The following is a 19175-nucleotide window of genomic DNA, read 5'->3' on the forward strand; positions in this document are numbered from 1 at the left end:
AAGAGTCTGAGAGTCTTCCATTGCCTTCCTGTCCTCCCAACTCCCATTTCCTTAAAAATCTGCAAAGGCAGAAGCATTCAGTAAGATGAAAGTTCAAGAAAGAGTCATTAAAGTTGACTCGTCCACATAATAACTTATGGGCATCCCAGGAAACAAGAGACTTCTTTGAGGGCTGGAAAAAAAAAAGAAAATTGACTTTACATGCTAATATCGAAAGGAGAGGAAGAATTGGCATTTCCAAATCAAAGGTCCTCTGCAGAATGATGAAGTATGGCGGTGGAGCTTTTGGTGAAGGGAAAACAAAACAGCAAAATGCCCCAATTCCAACCCAAGCTCGCATTTTTACGATACACGGCAAGATGTCTCAGATCCATTTAATGATGACCATGATGATGAATCTCTGCACTTCTCCCATCTATTGATCCTTTACTCTTCCATGGGTTTAGCTTCATGCCCAGTGGGTGCTACAGATACAGGCAAGCAGTTCACAGTCATCCTAAAAAGATGCTTTGTTAGAGAAGAGTGCCTGCCTGTCTCTGGTATGACCTGAGGCAGGCAGTGTGCAACAATGGAAAGAGAGCAACCAGTAGAACTGGTGAGATCACATCTACCTGTAACCTTGGACTAATCATCTGTAGTATGAGAACAACAATATCCACTTCAGACGGAACTAAAGGATACATACGTCTCTAAAACACATACAGAATGTCACACAACAGGCATTTATTAAAACCATACTGAGGAATAGATTACTCTCATATTATACAAAATATATATATATATGAAGGTAACAGAAAGGAAAGATGACAAGCGTTATGACTATGCAGGATTGTTCTGAAACCAGCCTCTTTCACAGTGGAAGTGTGGATAGCTGTTGGGACAGTTCTCATTTCCCACAATCTATTCCTTTGCTTTGCCCTTTTGAGCTTGTCTACTGATATTTGTAACAGTCTAAATGAGCTCAGGCTTTGTGAGCCTTTGCATTCAGGGGTGGGCATCTGTTACTCTATAATCATCACCAGGGAAAGAGGTTACTCAGAAAATATGTAACATCTTCACCTTGGGTGGGGGGGAGGCAGACAGTGATCCCCAAAATAAATAAATATATACATACATAACTCTCTTTGAGAAGGGAGTGCTATTTTGCCAAAAGGCTCAGATCCTCTAAATGTATATGGGCCCATATTCCCCAGACCTGCTCCCTCCTTGTGTTACCACACCCACCCACCCATCCCACCTCCAGACAAGCCCACGCCCTTCAACTGCTCCTCATATCAACAGATCAGGAGAACACATGCATCCTTGTAACATCCATATGGCTCAGTTATTCACAAACACATGCAAACACAATCCAAAGTTAGCAGAGACAAGAGGCAATTCCTTTAATATTTTTTAGGTTCACTCCTTAATTTCTTTCAAATCTTTCACCTGGTTTCCAGAAGCCAAGTAGTAAATCATAGTTCTCCACTCCCATCCACAGCTGTAGCCAGTGCCCTCAGGGAAGACGTCCTCCAGTATCCTATCTGACTAGGATAGGATACCTTCATCATAATACCTTCATCAAACTCATTAGGCACCAACTCATGGAGGTTCCTCCTCCCTCACATCCCTCTAACTCTTATAGAATCTTCTTCCACAGTTGATGGAGTTCAATCCTTCTCTAACAGAACAGAGATGGAGACCCAGAATACTCAGAAACCCAAACAGATCAGGAGTAGTTTGCCAGAAGGCCAACAACCCCTGAGAAGGAAATCTGCTCAGAGGCCAAGGTGGGACTCTAGGACAGATCCTTCCTCATGCCATCAATCTGGCCATCTGAAACTCATGGCTATCATTTTTGTACAAACAAAAATGAAACTCGCTGTGTTTATTTAAGGCTGAGGGTTCTGAAGATCTGATCTGCTTTTATGAAAAGTTTCCTGGGAGAATCCCACATCTTATTGCTCCTGAAGATACCTTTTCTGGGTTATAAATCCAGATGTGTCCTTGGGGATAACATCAGTGTAAAATTGGTATTAGAAATATACAAAGAAAGACAAATTTTGATGCAGATATTTTAAAAACTTAACTTTTTAAAATTTTTTATGATAGTCACACACAGAGAGAGGCAGAGACACAGGCAGAGGGAGAAGCAGGCTCCATACACCGGGAGCCTGACGTGGGATTCGATCCCGTGTCTTCAGGATCGTGCCCTGGGCCAAAGGCAGGTGCTAAACCACTGCACCACCCAGGGATCCCCTTTTAAAAACTTATCTTAGAGAAAAGGTAAACTCAGTAACTTTGAGATGGGAAATGAGGTTCCCGGGAAGACCATCTAGCTGCAGTGGTTGAGAGCCCAAGCTCTGAGCCAGGCTTCCAGCTTTCACTTGCTGTGTAGGTGGGCAAGGGAGTTAACCTCTCTACACTGTAATCCCCACCTGTGGATGTGGAAAAAAGAACACATACTTAACTTTATAGAACTGCCACAAGGAATCAAGGCAATAATCTGTGGGACAAACTAAGCACAGTAATCTGGCACCTCATAAATACTCAATAAATGTTAGATATATCAACACTAAGGCTTAGCATTAACATTTATCATGTTTACAAACAGCTTCCAAATACATTATTCTTGCAAGATAGGTGAACAGAGAAGGTGATTTCCCCCTCACACCTGAAATCTCTGAGGCTCACAGAGGTTGCAAAACCAACACAAAGTCACTTACATGGTACTGACGGTGCTCAGGTTAAAACCTGACAAGAGTCAGAAAAAAGGATGGGGCACCTGGGTGGCTCAGTGGTGGAGCATCTGCCTTTGGCCAGGTTGTGATCCCAGGGTCCTGGGATCGAATCCCACATTAGGTTCCCCCCAGGGAGCCTGCTTCTCCCTCTGCCTATGTCTCTGCCTCTGTGTGTCTCTCATGAATAAATAAATAAAATCTTTTTTAAAAAACGAGTCAGAAGAAAGGAGATGGTGTTATTAGAAGAATGCTTAACTGCAGAGATTTAATGTTGATTGACCCAGAGTTAACCAAATCCTAACAACTAAGCTGTAGTCACGGCTTATTACATGCCAACATTGTTCTAACATTTTATGTGTGCTATCCCACCTCATCTCAAAAATGTTATATAATACACCTTATAGGTAAAATTCCTATTTCCATTTTATGTTTGAGAAATCTGAAGCACAGCAAGGTTAAATAGTTTCCCTGAGGCACACAGCTAAAAGTTGTGGAAATGGCACCAAGATTTGAATCCAGAGACCAGCTTCTTAACCTTGACACTCTAATGCTTCCAAGCAGGGACTGGTACATCCCAACAGTAAGGTGAAGATTTCACCAGCCGGGCAATGGACTAGATGATGTCTAATATCCCTTTGCCTGCCGAGATTCTAGGCTTCGACACTTCTATTTTCTAGTAAAGAAATAAAATAGTGTCTAAGTGAGTCTCTGAAAATGATATTTTAGTGTGGACTTTGGAGAAAGTGGAACACTATATCCTAGCCTAAAATAGACATGAAATAGTCATAAAAGCATGTATTGATTCAGCAAAGCATGTGACAAGGATATCTTGCACAAAATTCTTACTGAATAAAGAAATATAAGCTGGCTAAAGAATAGTGCAGAAAAGCTGAACAGTCATTGAGCACTGACCAATGCACTAATGACAAGCGGAAGGGAGATCCCCAATCCTAACCACATTTTTATCAGTTACTCAAATGGAAGTATAAAGCACATGCTTATCCAGTCTGCAGATGATGTGGAGCTCTGGATAGAGAGCTCACTCATTCAACAGCAGAGTCTGAAGACACCATATAGTAGAAATCACTTAAATCTTGAAGTTAAACCATTCGGGTTCGAGCTCACTAGTGGTGACCTTTGGCAAGTGATTTAATTTTCTATAGTCTCAGTTTTTCTATATTTTAAATGTGGATATTATTTATCTCACTGGATTATTGTTTTATTTAAATGCAGAGAGTCTTGGGGCACCTGGGTGGCTCAGTCAGTTGGGCCTCCAATTCTTGATTTGGGCTCAGGTCATGATCTCAGGATTGTAAGATTCAGTCCCACATTGGTCTGTGCACTGAGCATGCAGGCTGTTTGGTATTCTCTCTCTCCCTCTCCTTCCCCCGCCCCTCTACCCCCGCTGCTCTTATATACACATACACATACACACACATACACACACACACACACACACACTCGGGCATACACTCTCTCAGATAGATAGATAGAGAGATGGATGGATGGATGGATGGATAGATAGATAGATAGATAGATAGACAGACATATAGAATGCAGAGAGTCTGAAGTTTGGTGAATACTCAATGAAAGTTAGTTCCCTGTCCCCACTTGCAAAGGATCTCTATAGGAAGGACTGTTGCACCAAAAGGAGATAAAATGTACTTGAAATAAACACTGAGTCCTGAATTTAGACTCAAAAATTAAATTGAGAACAGAGTGAAAGAAAACTAACTCTGTCATCAGTTTATATAAAAGATTCAGGGTTTATAGCTGACTATGAGAGATCTCAAGTCAGACATATAAAGCCACTTCTTTAAAGAAAAAAAGCTAAAAAATGTTTTTTAATTTAAACAAAATGTATTAAATGCCAGTGTTAATAAGCACTGATCTATGTTCTAGTAATTTAAAAACTAATAGATACTGTCCACTGCCTTCCAGGGATTTAAAACCAGTACTAAAGCTAAGTGGTAAGTGTCAGAATAAAGTAATAAACCAGGTGCCATATGAGAGCCCAGAGGAGGGAGTTGGTCTTACTCTGCCAAGAGAAATCAAGGAAGGCTTCAGGAAGGAAGTGACTAATGAGTATAGTCTTGAAGCCAGGAAGTCAGGGGGAGAGAGAAAGCACAGAATCTGGTGTCTTTGGACATTAGTAGCCCATTGCAACAGTTGAAAAGAAAGTGATTATGGTGGTTCAGGCAGTTTGCTACCATGTGTAGAGTAGAGCATGAGAAGCCCTGGACACCAAGGTAGGGAAACCTTGCCCAATTACAAAGCAAACAAATTACAGAGCTCAGACAGGAACTTAGGCTTCTTGACTCATTATCTATTCTTTCTACCTCTCCTGTCCTATACTGTAGACACTAGCTATAGTATGTAGCTATTTAATTTAAATTAATTAAAATTACAGGATGAGTACTGGGTGTTATTCTGTATGTTGACAAATTGAACACCAATAAAAAATAAATTTATTAAAAAAATAATAATAAAATAAAAATAAAAATTAATTAATTAATTAAAATTAAATACAATTTAAAATTTAGTACTCAATCACAAAAGCCACCTATGAAGTGCTTAAAAGCCACATGGGGCTACAGGCTACTATATTAGCACAGATAAAAACATATCCATCATCACAGAAAGTTCTGGTCTATGGCACTACTCAAAGCCATAGGACCTTAAGTTAATGAGAAGTGGACTGGGTTTGTATTGCTTTACAGAACAGAAACAGGAAAAAAAAAATCCAAGCAGGTGGAAGCTATAAGGAAGACTATTTCAATGTCCAACACCTTAACAACAAGAGTACCCCATCACTGGAAGCTTGATGGCCACCCATCAGGCTAATGTAGAAAGAGCTCCTGTATTGAATTAATGCTCTTTGGATAGAATGCTTGCATTTTACCATGGCAGTCTGGCTGATGCACTAGTGCAAACACATCTCACTAGCTCCTTCACACAGAGTTCCTGTCATACTTGTATCTAAGGGATATGATGCTGGATTGGGAGTAACTATGCCTGATGGTTCAGCATTTCAACATCCCAGAATGTGAGAATTTTCTCTTTTTAAAAGATTTTATTTATTTATTCATGAGAGACACACAGAGAGAGGCAGAGACATAGGCAGTGGGAAAAGCAGGCTCCCTGTGGGGAGCCTGATGCAGGACTCGATCCCAGAACCCTGGGACCACGACCTGAGCCATAGGCAGATGTTCAACTGCTGAGCCACCCAGTTGTCCCTCGAATGTGGGAGTTTTCCATCATAATCAGCATGGCAATCTAGGGACCCCCCGAAAATGAATCCAAATTATATGTGTATTTTTTTCAGGAAAGATGGGTGCCCAGCACCAATCAGATTTCAATAAGATTTGTGATCTCAATATAGAAAACAAATAAACTGTACTGGAGGGACCTGGCAATCCCTGTACTCTAAAAAAAGTCATCTGGATCATTGAGATGGCCACTCAGGTCATCCCTGACTCTAAGGTTCCATAGCGGAAGCATCTAAAGACAATCACCCTGCAACAGAACAGTTTCAACTCAAGCATCTCCTGACCTTGATCACTGAGAAAATAGATGGGACAGGTATAAAAGGACATGGAAACAACCCAAGGCACTAAAGTTGCAGAATTCAGTCAGGTGGGGAAAGAAAGAAGAGAATCTGTCAAACTCTTCCTGAGATGACCATTGGTAACTCTCTTGTAAATCTTAACGGCTCATTTTCAGTGACAGCCAACAGAAACAAGCACACCCAGTGAGATGTGATACCAGTTTGCCAGCTGGAGAATTTGCCCAGCAAATCCAAAGTTTGCTGAGCTATCAATCCATCTTAAAAATTATGACTTTGTTCTAATCACCACCTGGCAATGCGACAACTGTCCAGAATTCATCTCCAGGTCCTAGAGTATTTCTAAAGCTAAAAGGACTGATTTCTAGAACAATGCAGGGATTCTTTGGTTATCTGGTGTAGCTAGCTTTGATTAATTTGACAAAATTTAACAAAAAAAGTGATAACTATTCTAAATAATCGATGTGGATTATAATTTGTAAACACTCTGAACACAAGAAAATGCACACACCATTCAAATCATGTCAAACACAGTGTAATGAATCCTTCATTGGTGATATTCAGAAAACACTATGGCATTTTGTGGTGCCTAGGGGCCACTGGAACCAATCTGAATTGTTATTACACTACAGATCTCTGGATGCCAATTAATAAAGAATTATGTATAATAAAATGCCAGAAAACAAATACTGTGTGCTTTTTTCACTATCTGTGTTGGGTAATACAGAAACTGGAGTGAACCATAGCATGATCGTGAAATAGATCATGGTTGTTTTTTACAACTTCCAAATTCCCATGCAATGACCCCACCAGCCATCCAGTGTCCTCACTACCTCCTCGCAGCCTCCTCTCCCCACCCCACAGCTACCCCTGGTCCTATAGGTCCAGGTCAGTGCAACCCTAGGCATATAAGAGATACTTCACTGATGCTTTCCGTTGACCAATAGTAACCACTTAATTAAATCATCTAAAAAAAATTGTACCGGATGCTCAGTGTGAGCCAGTATTGCACTAGGTGTGGAAATTAATTAGGGGCATGTCCTATGCCGGTTCTCGGAGGAGGCTGCTTTCAATTATACGGTGTTAATGCCATGTAGTAGCTATGATATCCCTGCTCCCAATATCATCTGCATTTTGACAGAGAAATCCTGAAGCCTCACTACCTGAACCCAAAGATAACAGCAAGACTTCAGGCTGAGAGATGAGAGAAATTTGGGATGGAGACTCTCCTCAGTGATTTGCAAAACCAGCCTTCTCTGAAGGCACTGCTGGGCAGATAATGAAATCATGCCCAACAGTGGTTCTCGGAGTATGGTTTCGAGGATGGCAGCATCAGCATCACCTTGGAGCTTGTGACAAATGCAAATTCCCAGGCCCTGCTTCAGACCTACTGAATCTGAAACTCTGGCAGTAGGGTCCAGAACTCTGTATTTAATAAGTCCATTCCGTAGATTCTGAGACCCACTAAGCTTCAAAGAACCAGTGATGTAGATGAAATGGGCAGTGCATATGTATGACTTCAGCACAAAGAAACTGAGGAATTAGCCTTGATGCTGATGTTCCTTCCAGTCACCTGCTAGAAGGAACAGTCACTGACAAAATAGTAGCAAAACAATTCCCAACAGCACACAGCTGGAAATTGCCAGGACGCTGGTGAGTGACTGTTGAAAATCCATTTCATGCTTTTTGACTCTGACCAGCCCCATGAGACGATGGTGTGGAAATTGAGAAAGAGGCACCGAAAGTTTGAAACACTTCAAACATACAGCCACATCGAAGATTGAGAAAAGCTTATGAGGGCTAGTTTTCCTTCCTGTCCCGGTATTCAGAGCCTCTTCTCTGGGTGGATGAGCCACACACAGTGCCTTGCATCTCAGCCACAGAAATTACCAGAGTCTGATTACCACAAGCCTCAGTTCTTGACATTAACCAGAGCGTTTCTTCCTTTCCCCTATCATCTGCTACCCACTGGTCAGTCACATCCTCTTCATCCCTTCTCTAAAGGGAAGGGGATTATACAGACACCCTGCTCTAGGCTTTAATGGCAGAAGCCTTTAGAAAGTGAAGGCATATATCTGACACAGGCTCTCCAAATTCTCCAGGGATGGGGGGAACAGATGCAGCACAAATGCAGCACGACCAAATACGGCAAAAAATACAGCCTCAAAATTATGCAGAGTTGTAACGGTAATTCAAAGCAACTACCCACAGGCAAAAGACCACACTTGGCACAGGTGGCACACAGGGCCTCTCCCTGAAGCCCTTCACTGGCTGGACCACAGGATCCTGTAGCTGGAGGCCAGCCTGGAGTCAACCACATTCCCAAGCCCCGCCCACCTGCCTTGGGGATCAACTACCACTTTAAAGATGAGGTTTTTTTTTTTTTTTTCTTTTTTGGAAATATTCAAGAGGACTAAGAGTGGAACTGCTTAGTCTTACAAATTTGGAACCCAAAGTACAATAAAAAAAGACACTCTGAAGAAGTACCCACTGCTCTGCCAGTGTCTTGGATAACTGACACTTTTGAGTCATTCAGTGTGGTTCTCCTTAACCTGGCCCATTTCTCGCTCTTAAGGACACATGTCCTGGCCGCTCCTCGCTTTCCAGAAATGGTGACGTAGTGGAGGTGGAGGAGGGGGTAGGGTTCATCAGAGTGGACAGCCAAACACACCAAAGATACAGGGAATGGAAAATCAAGTAAACGTACCTGGGCTATTCAGTAAGCAAAAATACTCCATGGACATCTCCCTAATGTAGGACTAACACATAGGAGGCCACCAGGCTGGAGAAGCCTGAAAACTCAGTGCTGTACTTTCTGTCCTTAAATGAGAGTGATGCTGGAAACATGCTGGTGAGCCTACACACAAGCCCTTGCTGTTCAGGTTCAGAATGCCTGGGAGGGGAAGTGCTCCCACGGGTCACTGGCATCTTTTTCCCTCCTTGAAGGAGACTGCTTTAAAAGCCACATCATGGTGATGATGTCAGAGGTGATTGGGGAGTGGTACACATTCACTTCAGGGGCTGCTCAGTCCTTCGAATTCCTAAGTGGATTCCCACTGAAATTTGAAAAGAATTATAGAAGCCTCCTTAGCACTGTGGTTCAGCATTTATGAGCATGAAGACCTGCAATGACAAGAGCAGCCAGGCCGACAAGTACTCGCGGACATAAATATCTTCAGTTAACCATGTTCTCTGAAGAGAGGGGAGTAGCTGCATATTGATGGGGCACCCAAATGTAACAGGACTGGGTAGGTGGCAGTCATTATAAAAGCAGCAAGAAACAGCATGTTAGAAGAGAGCTTTCCCCCTCCCCCGCTACCTTTCTCTTGCGTCCCAGTCCCACTGCAAAACACAGAAGATGTAGTGGGAAAAGTCCATCTGTGAAGCTGGTTCACGGCAAGAGACCTTGCTTATATCGAGAGGTAGATAAATAACCTTCCTTTTCTGAAAATCCTTGGGAAAACCCACACATATAATGAATTATTCACAAAGGCTGAACCTAAAAATGAGAGAGAGAGAGAGAGATACAGAAAGATGGAAAAGGGACAGTGAAAAAGAAAAAGTTTCTCTCCTTTAATAAAAAAGTATTCATCACAGTCACGTCCAGGCTCTTCCTGTCACATCTGTGCAGTCAGTGATAAGCCGCGCTCGACCAGCAGCATGGCCTCTGCCGGCTGGCTTCCAGGGCCGGGCACTGGAAACCTGCAGCTTCCTGGGCAGCCCTGCAAACAGAAGGGAGGGCCACTGGGCTGCTGGTGGAAGCCAAGGAGTCAAGGGTTTGCAGGAGTTCTGACAGCTTAGCAAATCTTGGCTCTGTTCTATTTTAACTAAGGACATGAAGATGGAAGGAAACCAGATGTTCCTATAAAGAGGGGGAAAAGCGGCAGAGTTTGAGAGGGGGGAAAAACCCTACATTTTATACAGCAACAGCCAAAAAGAGATCAGCAATTCTGGATGGAGCAAATCATTCCAAACTCTGGATCCTTCAGAAGAGAAAAAAGACCTGTTCTCAGTATTTCCCTCCTCCTCCTTTAACTCATGGTGTGCATTCCACCTATTGTGGGGAAAGCAAGGGAAGGGAAGTAGAGGAATGGTGACATGCAAACCAACAGACAAAACTATCACGTCCAAGATATTTTCGTCTCCATCCTCCAGTCATTTCATTTCTGTCAAACTCCTTCTCTCCAGCTTGCTTTCCAGGCTACATCCCAATTACAACTGGTCCCCACAACAAGTCAAAAGCCTGGTTTCAGGAGGAAACATTACACACAACTCATTTCAAAGACAAAGTCCATGGACAATGTGGAGACAGTCCTGGGAGGCTCAGAAAGTGAAGAGCTTTCTCTAGCAGCCGCAAGGCCAGTTACAGTCACTACCCACTTCATATCGTCTGCATCTGTGCCCAGGTACATGGAAGATGCGAAGTCTTTCTGCATTATGTTATCATAGGATATAATTACAGACTTTGTCCTTGTTAGCTGCCACCCTCTGCCCTAATCGAGGCACTCTGACTCATGATCCATTAGTGTTACATCAAACCTGAAATTCTTGCCAAGATTACAGTCTACTATCCTGCAAGGTGCTGTATATTTATAGGCAACCAGAGCAGGAGAAAAGTTTATGCCAAAATGGGAGATGGGAGAACTAAAGCTTTCAGTAATCTTCATGGAAACCCTCCAAAAGAAATAGGCAATTTACAGTGGGAAATTTACCACAATAAAGCACATAACCTCCAACCCAGAGCTAGAGTCTTTTGAGGCTACAGTAAAATTCTCTGCAACAAGAAATCATAGAAGAATATCTACAAGTTCATTATAATGAGCTTTCAACCTTTTGACGTCTTAGCAGCTGCAAACACGTTTGATCTTCCTACTTTAGATCCCCTACATTTCTGCATGAAACATGGGATCCCTTGCTGAGATGACCCACGCCATGAATGGGGGAAAAAATCTCCCACTGCCCATCAATGGCACAGATTCACCAACTCAGACATCTCATTTCTTCCCCTCATCCTCTGGACCTAAAAAAGGGGAAGGAAGTATGGGACATCTCACAAACCATGAGGGAGACCTTGTGTGTGTCCACAGAGTAACTGAGCCTGGGCATGGAAGGGTGAGAGCTGGTAAGCATATGGCACAGTGAACGTGCGATGACATTCAGAGCAGGCAATTCCCTGAGAAAGAATCCTTTTGTTCCATCTATTAGATGAGCAAAAAAGGAATGGAGGAATCATATAAAATGTAATATCACATTTTAAATCAGATTAGCATTTTCAAAAAGGTTATGGTATCCACTGCAGAGAAGAGTGCCATAAGAAAATAAAATTATCTCCCTATGCAGATGTAGCTTCCAAGAAAAATGAAACACATTCAGAGTGGGCTGTAACTTACCACCATCTTTCATGCCAAATCTGGGTTATCTTGGGCATTTCTTTCCATAGGAACTAGACTTTCCCTATTAAATAACTGGAAAAGATTACCGCAACCACCCACCGAAGTCAGAGGGTCCTACAAGTATAAATTAAATAATTCCTTTCCCTTAACTGATCTTTTCAGGACAATTTGTTACAGACCAGTACTATGCAGCGTGAAGAGAAGCTAACACAGCACAAAGAAGTGCTCATTTCCTCCTAGCTCCACAGTGACTTTCTGCAGCCCATAAAAGATGTGTATGTCTCAAAGACTAGTGCACAAATAATCAAAGTCTTCAAGTATATTACATGTTTGTAAGTCAGTTCAAAGCAAGAGGTCTTAACCCATTTTCTGAACAATCTTCCTTCCGCCCCCAACAATACCTGGCCCTTACAAACAGTAGAGAAGCACTTCTTAAACTTTAATATGCATACTAACTACCTGGGGATCTTATTAAAATGCAGATTCTGATTCAGTAAATCTGAAGTGGGGCTCAGGGTTCCGAATTTTTAACAGGCCCCCAGGTGATGGGGATGTTGCTCTTTGCTCTGAGAGGCAAAAATCTAGAAGATTTCCTTCACCTAAAACTAAGACCTCTCTCTCCCTTCTGGGAGAATTTTGCTGAAATTTCTGAAGGACCCCATTAAACATTATATGGTCCCATTCATTTGGGGAATGTAAATAATAGTGAAAGGGAATAGAAGGGAAGGGAGAAGAAACGGGTAGGAAATATCAGAAAGGGAGACAGAACATGAAGACTCCTAACTCTGGGAAACAAACTAGGGGTGGTGAAAGGGGAAGAGGGCGGAGGGTGGGGGTGAATGGGTGACGGGCACTGAAGGGGGCACTTGACGGGATGAGCACTGGGTGTTATTCTGTATGCTGGCAAACTGAACACCAATAAAAAATAAATTTATTATTAAAAAAATAAAAAATAAATAAAACAATCCCCCAATAATAGCAGAAAAAAAAATACAGCTAGCGCTTACTGGGTAATTAGGCAGTGTTGCAGGAACCTGACGTATGTAACCTCATTTAATTCTCCCACTAACTCAGGATTATCAACCTCATTTTACAGATTAGGAAACTGAGTCACAAAGTAAGGAAGTAACTTTTCAAGGTCACGGAGCCGGTGAAAGGAACGGGGTTTGAACGCAGCCTGGCTCCCAAGTTTTCAGGTAACCACTGCTCACACTGACTGCCGATAAGAAAAAGGGAGAGACTTCCCGAAGCTGGATGTCTAGGTCGTCAGGAAAGTGAGACTAGGCTCTCAGATGCAGTATTGGAGAAAACGCAGGACACACAGAAGCGCAATGTTGCCACATGTCACCACCAGAGGGAATATATATATTTGTCAGTCACGTTGCACAGCCAAGAGAGAAAAAGCAAACGTGGTGCATTTTAAATTTTCCAACCGGGCTCCTCTACACACCTTAGCAGATGTTCTCTGAACACTGTTAGAACAGCCTACATGCTGTAGAACCACTGCGAAACTTCCAACTACGAGGACAGAAGAGCCCACTGGGACCCGGCCGTCAGCCAAGGCACGGAGTCCCGCTGCTGAAATCAACTCGCTATTCTCTCCTTTGACTCTCTCTGGTCCATCTTGGCCCAAGACGAGGGAAGGGCGGGGTAAAAGCCGCTGTCGCACCTTGCACGCTCGCTCGCAACGCCTGGTAGAAAGGCGGTGTCTTTGCAACGGAAGAGAAAGCGTGAATAGCACCAGCCGCGTGGTCTAGGGACCCTGCTTGGTTTCCCAGCCCCGGAGCCCGGGCCCCGCCGGAGGTGCCCGAGGTGCTGAACCCGGCCGGGCGGAGCCACGGACGCCTGGGGAGTTCCAGTGGCGCTGTCCTAGGTGCCAGCGATGGCTGCTGGCACACGGTGCCACCCGCGGCGCGGCCGGGTGGCTTTGTCTAAGGCCAGGAAACTGAAGGGCGCCTGTCTGAGTAAACAGCCCCTGAGAGAGGGGCACAGTAAAGCAGCACCTGGAGGGTGGGGAATTCTAGAGAACTGTAGAAGGTGGACGGCAGGGGAGCCGGGCCCCGCTGGGGAAATCAGTAGAGATCTGCCTAGAGAAGGGTCTGCAGCCGCAGCACGCAACATAAGGGGATGTGTCCGCTTTGTGCAGCGCACCGGCAGGCGGGACTTCGGGGACCGGACCCTTCCTCCTCCCCGATACCCCCACCCTGGAGACGTTTAACTCTGGCACCGAATGACCCCGAATCACTCTGTGGGGGTGGAAGGAGGGTGGAAGGAGAAGGAGAGTGCAGAGAGGAGGAGAGAGGAAGCCCAGCCAGGGGTGGTTGTGGGAGGATTTGAGCAGCAGCAGCAGCCGAAGAATATCTGCTTAGAGATGCTCCTCCGTTTCTAATGAGGGGTGCTGCCTAGAAGCACCAAGCGCCAGCCAATCGCAGTGCTGCTGAGGCAGGGAACTAGGGGAGGAAGGAGGGGAAGGCCAGAGACTGGGGTGGGGGGTAGTAGGGAGATGCCCAGGCCCTGGGGGAAGCGAGCCACGTGCCTCACTGATACTAGAGACCCAATGCAGCTCCAGCTGCCTCACTGCTGCACACCTGGAGGGTGGGGGTGGGGAGAGAGGAGGACAGAGAAGAGGAGGAGCCTCCTTTGCAGGTGCATCCGTCCCAAGAAATCTCTTAACACAAGCATCAAAGTCCCACGTCTCCAAGCCTACCCCCATATTAACACCACCCCCCTGGCTTGCTTCCTACCAAGCACCCTCCCCACCCCCACCAACCCGCAATTCCTAAAGACCTTGCCAGATGCCCAAATTCTTAGTGAAGAACAAGGCAGCGAGATGCCTAATCAGCAGCCTGCATTTGGTGCACTTGATTAAACCGGCAAAGAAGCTCCTTCCATGCCTGTTCACCCTGACACGGCCACTGTCAGAGACGCCCCCACCAGCTCTTTGTGAAGAGCAGTTCCCCTGGAGGCAGGGAGAGACAGATTGCTTGCACACCTCTGGGCTCAGTGGCTGAAGCCCTTAGCGGAAGAATTCAGGCCCAGCAGATTAACCTGCATCTTGGGCACTGGGAGAGCACTCAGCTGGGTCACGCATTCAGAGGCAGGCGGGGAGCGGGGGGGGGGGGGGGGGGGGAGCACCCAACCCCAGACTAAGGAAACCATGAGCTCCGATGAGCTGTTCTTCTCTGGCTGAGAAGAGGACTCCAACTCTGAGCTGTCTGGGCTGTATCATTAGAGATTACCTCCGCTGACACATTCATTCACTCCACTCACACTGGAACTTAAACTGAGTCCCCAGAGTTAGCTGGATCCCCAGCCAAATGGCTGTTTTATTTATCCATTTGTCTGTCTACAGGATTTTGGCCCAGACTCTTACAGCTTCTGAACTGATAAGTCCCTCAGGGAGCCTTGACTTTCCCCACAGGCAGATAGTGCGGGTGTCTCCCCAGCTGGTAGGGATGGGGGCCAGAGGGGGTGGCTTTAACAGAGGAAAAGGGGAGTATGAAAGAAAATTGTGAGATTAGGGGCAACCCATTCTATATGAAGGGCCCGGGGGGGGGGGGGGGGTGCTGAGAATCAGACAAAGCCCAGCCCAGAAATGGGCAGCCACAGGAATACCATGCACCCAGGGACGCTAGAGATTTCCACATAGGAAAAATCAAAAACCAAAAGTCTTACCTTGAAAAGCACTAGTGCCCACACTGGCCTCTACAGCACCAAGCTTGCCCCTTAGGTACAGGGAAGTAAAGACTGCACTTCAACAAAGGGGCAAATTGGCACCAGGAGAGGGATGGGGGATGAATTCCAAGCTAGATTTCCACCCTTACCCAAAGAAACGCAAAGGGGGAGAGGGGAGTTATGGTGGGCAAGAAAGGATATGGCCAGTCGATGAGCTTCTTGGCGTATTTCCTGACAATGTTATCTTCTCCGAAGATGAACAGGGATCTGTTGACGGTGAAACAGTTCTGCCGGACGGGAATGGGGTTGTACAAAGCCATAGTCCGCGCCCTCTGCGCTTTCGACTGCTTGTAGGCGGCCGCCGGCCCCGAGGCCGGCACCGGGGTTCCTTGCCGGTTCCTGCTCTGGTCCGAGTCTCCATCGCCCGACCCCGGCCTGCCGACCACCGCCTCCCCGAAGCGAGCCATCCTGAAGTTTAAACAGACAGAAGACACACAAAGGTGATCGCGGCCCAACACCCGCACACAGCAACAAGCAGAAAGACACACGGAGACTCAGAGCCGCATCCAGACGGAGCCCGGGGACCACCGCCTCCGGGGAGCCTCCGGGGAGCCTCGCGAGCTCTTGGAAGAGGCGGCAGCGGCAGCAGCAGCCCCGCCGCTCTGAACTGTTGAATCTAAATACAACCTCTGCGAAGCTCCATTCCTCAAGGAGGAAAAAAAAAAAAAAAAAAAAAGCAGGGGGAGGGCTTGGGGGTGCTCAGTTTCTGGAGGCAATTTTTTTTTTCAAAATGCCAGTGTGTGGTGGCATTCGGGGACTGAAGAGGAGAGGGGTGGAGTAGGCTGCTCTTCAAACATAGCTCCTCTTCTGGCAGACGCACCACCTAGTTCTGGGAGAGAGGCAGGCACCGGCCCGCTAGGTAACAGTTTGGTGATTTATTGGGGGTGGGGGTTGGGGAGGAAGAGAAAAATGAAAACAAAAGAACTTTAAAAAAAAAAAAAAAAAAGACAAGGACCGGGTTATGGTGACATGCTTTATAACGCGAGCCCCGGCAAGTCCATCTAAGAAATTCCACAGCCAAGACTTGGGTCTTTAAATCTGCCAGCACAGACGCATCCAAAGGTTGACAGAGAGGGAGGGGGGAGAGCGATATCGAGGTTCCTGCGCAAACCGCAACGCCCAAAATATCAAAATAAGAAGTCAATCCAACCGGAGAGGGACAAACGACTTCAAAGCTCCTGCGGCTGGGAGAGAAGTTGAGCAGCATCCAGAGAGCAGCGAAGCCCGAGTGCCAGCATCCTGCCCGAGCGCTCGCCGCCGCCGCCGCCGCCGCCGCCTCCCCGGATCAGCATGCAACAGCGATCCGCGGCTGCGCCGGGGCGAGGGCGGGAGCGGGAGCGGGAGCGGGAGCGGGAGCGGGAGCGGGCGGGCGGGCGCTGGGGCGAGGGAGGAACAGGTTGCAGGCGAGCCCGCGGTGGCCTGGCCCGGGAGTTGCCCAAGGGCCGAACTTCCTCCTGAACCGCTCGCTTTCTCCTGCCCCCCGGACGGCCGCACTCCGGGGAGCCGAGGGGGATGAGGGGGAAGGAGAGGGGAAGGCGCGGAGGGGCGAGCCAGCCGAGCGCAGAGGCGCAGCGAGGCGCGCGCCGGAGCGCCGGGAGGAGCGGGGGCGGGGCCGGCGGGGACGGGAGGGGCGGGGATGGAGCCGGAAGGACCCCGGCGCGCCGCGGCTGCGGGGGCCTGGGGAGCGAGGCTGGTCCGGCCTATTGGTCTGCTGAGCCAGCGGGTAGCGGGCCGCCGCCGCAGCGGCCCAGCAAGAGTCGCTCTCCCCGAGCGACGGCGAGAGGAGGGAGGCGGGCGCAGCTGGCGGCGCGGCCCCGGCCCCGCAGGAGCGCCGAGCCCAGGCCCGGCGGGGGCGCACACGCACGCGCACGCGCACACGCACTCGCGCCTGCCGTCCCCGCCGAGGCGTCCGCGGGAGCCGGGCCCGCGCGGTGCCCGCCCGGGAGGGCGGTGGGAGCCTGGGCGCCCCGCGCGCCGCGCACCGGGGCCCCCGCGCTGCTCCTCCTCGCCTCCCAGTCTCCAAGGAGCGCTGCCCGGGGAGCAGCGGAGAAGACAGCACCCTCTCCCCATCGCCCCACTCGGCAACCCGCGGGCCCGGGGAGGCACGCTAGGACCTCTGGGGGCTCCGCGCTCTGCTGTCGGTGCCGGCTCCCCTTGGGAGCTTCTGGCCTCCCCCTGCAAAGGCGATCTGGGGAGGCCTCTTGGGTTCCGTTTCAGCGGAGCCCTGCGCATCCATTTCTGGAAGACTGGTCCGGTTATTGGGGCCATCGATGGCGAGTTTGGGGCTAACACTACCTTTCTCAAAGTCTTAACAATCAGGGGGATCCACCCACCCCTACTTTTACCCACAGGTCAGCTCCGCTGACTTCCTCAAACCCACCTCATTAAAGGAAGAATAAAACAGTATCTGAGCTGCGTAAGTGGGAAAGGTGGGCTCCAAGACCCTGAGAAAGAGTCCCTAGGTTTAGCAACCAAGCCCTTCTCCACAGGTAGACTCTGGTTTGAATTGAGCACAGGACCAGTTGTCTCCTTCCATGTCTACACTGGCTGGAACACACTTTGATCTCCTTTTTGCAACCTCACCCTCAAAACACACCCAGCTCTATCCACATCCTCGCCACCTGAGCAATGCCAGAGAAGGGGAGGGGAGGCTGATGAAGGAAACAAAGAGGCTGACCAAAACCCAGAGGTTGGAATCCGTGGGTGAGTGTGGCTTCATGTGTATGAAAGGCAGTGTCCCGGTGAGTGAAACAGACTGATGGGAAGGGTGATGACATCCAAGGGAGAGGCACACGTGTACCTATGTGTGTGTGTCTATGTGTGGCCAGGCCATGGGCGCATTGACATAGGTCTCTGTGAGAACATAGGTGACTATATGTGTGAAGGGACAGTCCCAGGGTACTGGAAATCCAAAGGAATGGTGTCAGTGCTGCCCTTGGGACAGCGTGCTGACCTTTTGATTCAGGGTAGCCCATTTCAGGCCAGATTTACTATTCAAGGTGTGTACATTCTAATGATATTTTGATTTCACGTTACTGCCTTACACTGCACTCTCCCAGCCTTCACTGGAGGGCACCATTCTTTCTGGAGACCTAGTCAGAAGTGAAAGGAGGAAGTGGTGCTGTGAACCACAAACCATCAGACGGTTTAGTCATGCACAACGGTCACAAGTGGCTGTCTCAGTAACCCTGTAAGCTGCAGATGAGAAAGGGCTTTCAGAAGTGGTCAAACCCATGCTTTCAGGCAGGGCCGTGAATCCATAGCACAAAATTCATTCAAATCAATCATCTGATAAATATTTTTGAGTACCAGGTACTGTTGGCACTGAGGATATGATAATGGACAAAATAGATGACCCCCCCTCAAAAAAAAATGTGTCCTTTTCCTGAATCTAAATAAATAAATAAATAAATAAATAAATAAATAAATAAATAAGGTTCTATAGCCCTACTGGCCAGAATGCTTGCTAGACCTCATCCTCACATTACAACTTCACCTCTTTTCTCTGGGTCCTGGCCTTAGCAGGCTTCAGGGTGGTATGCCTGTCTGTTCATGCTCAGAGGAAGCAGCGCTCTCTAAGCTTTACGTCCTAGAAGAGGTTCTTAGAAGACCTGGAGCCTCCAGATCTGGTTCTTCAATGTCACCCACTCAGCAGAGAGGCAGTACTAATTCCTTTTCCTCTCTCAACAATGTCCTGGGTTCCCTGTGGCTGCTATAATTCTTTAGAGACCTAGGTTCCCAAGACAGAATACTATAGTTGGA

General features: G+C 47.3%; 1 protein-coding gene across 11 annotated transcripts in view; it reads right to left on the minus strand.

The window, feature by feature from the left end:
* Nucleotides 1-19175, minus strand: part of CACNA1E (calcium voltage-gated channel subunit alpha1 E) — a 381746-nt gene that overhangs the window by 295302 nt on the left and 67269 nt on the right. For 10 of the 11 annotated variants that reach the window (XM_077902060.1, XM_077902055.1, XM_077902065.1 and 7 more), the window contains exon 2: nt 15555-15821. In XM_077902060.1, coding sequence (XP_077758186.1) covers nt 15555-15821 — 267 coding nt within the window. Of the gene's footprint in view, nt 1-15554; nt 15822-16563; nt 16682-19175 lie in introns of those variants that run through there. The other variant, XM_077902061.1, reaches the window with a different exon arrangement.

The sequence above is a fragment of the Canis aureus genome, chromosome 6, assembly GCF_053574225.1.
Source record: "Canis aureus isolate CA01 chromosome 6, VMU_Caureus_v.1.0, whole genome shotgun sequence".
In the NCBI taxonomy this organism is placed as follows: Eukaryota; Metazoa; Chordata; class Mammalia; order Carnivora; family Canidae; genus Canis; species Canis aureus.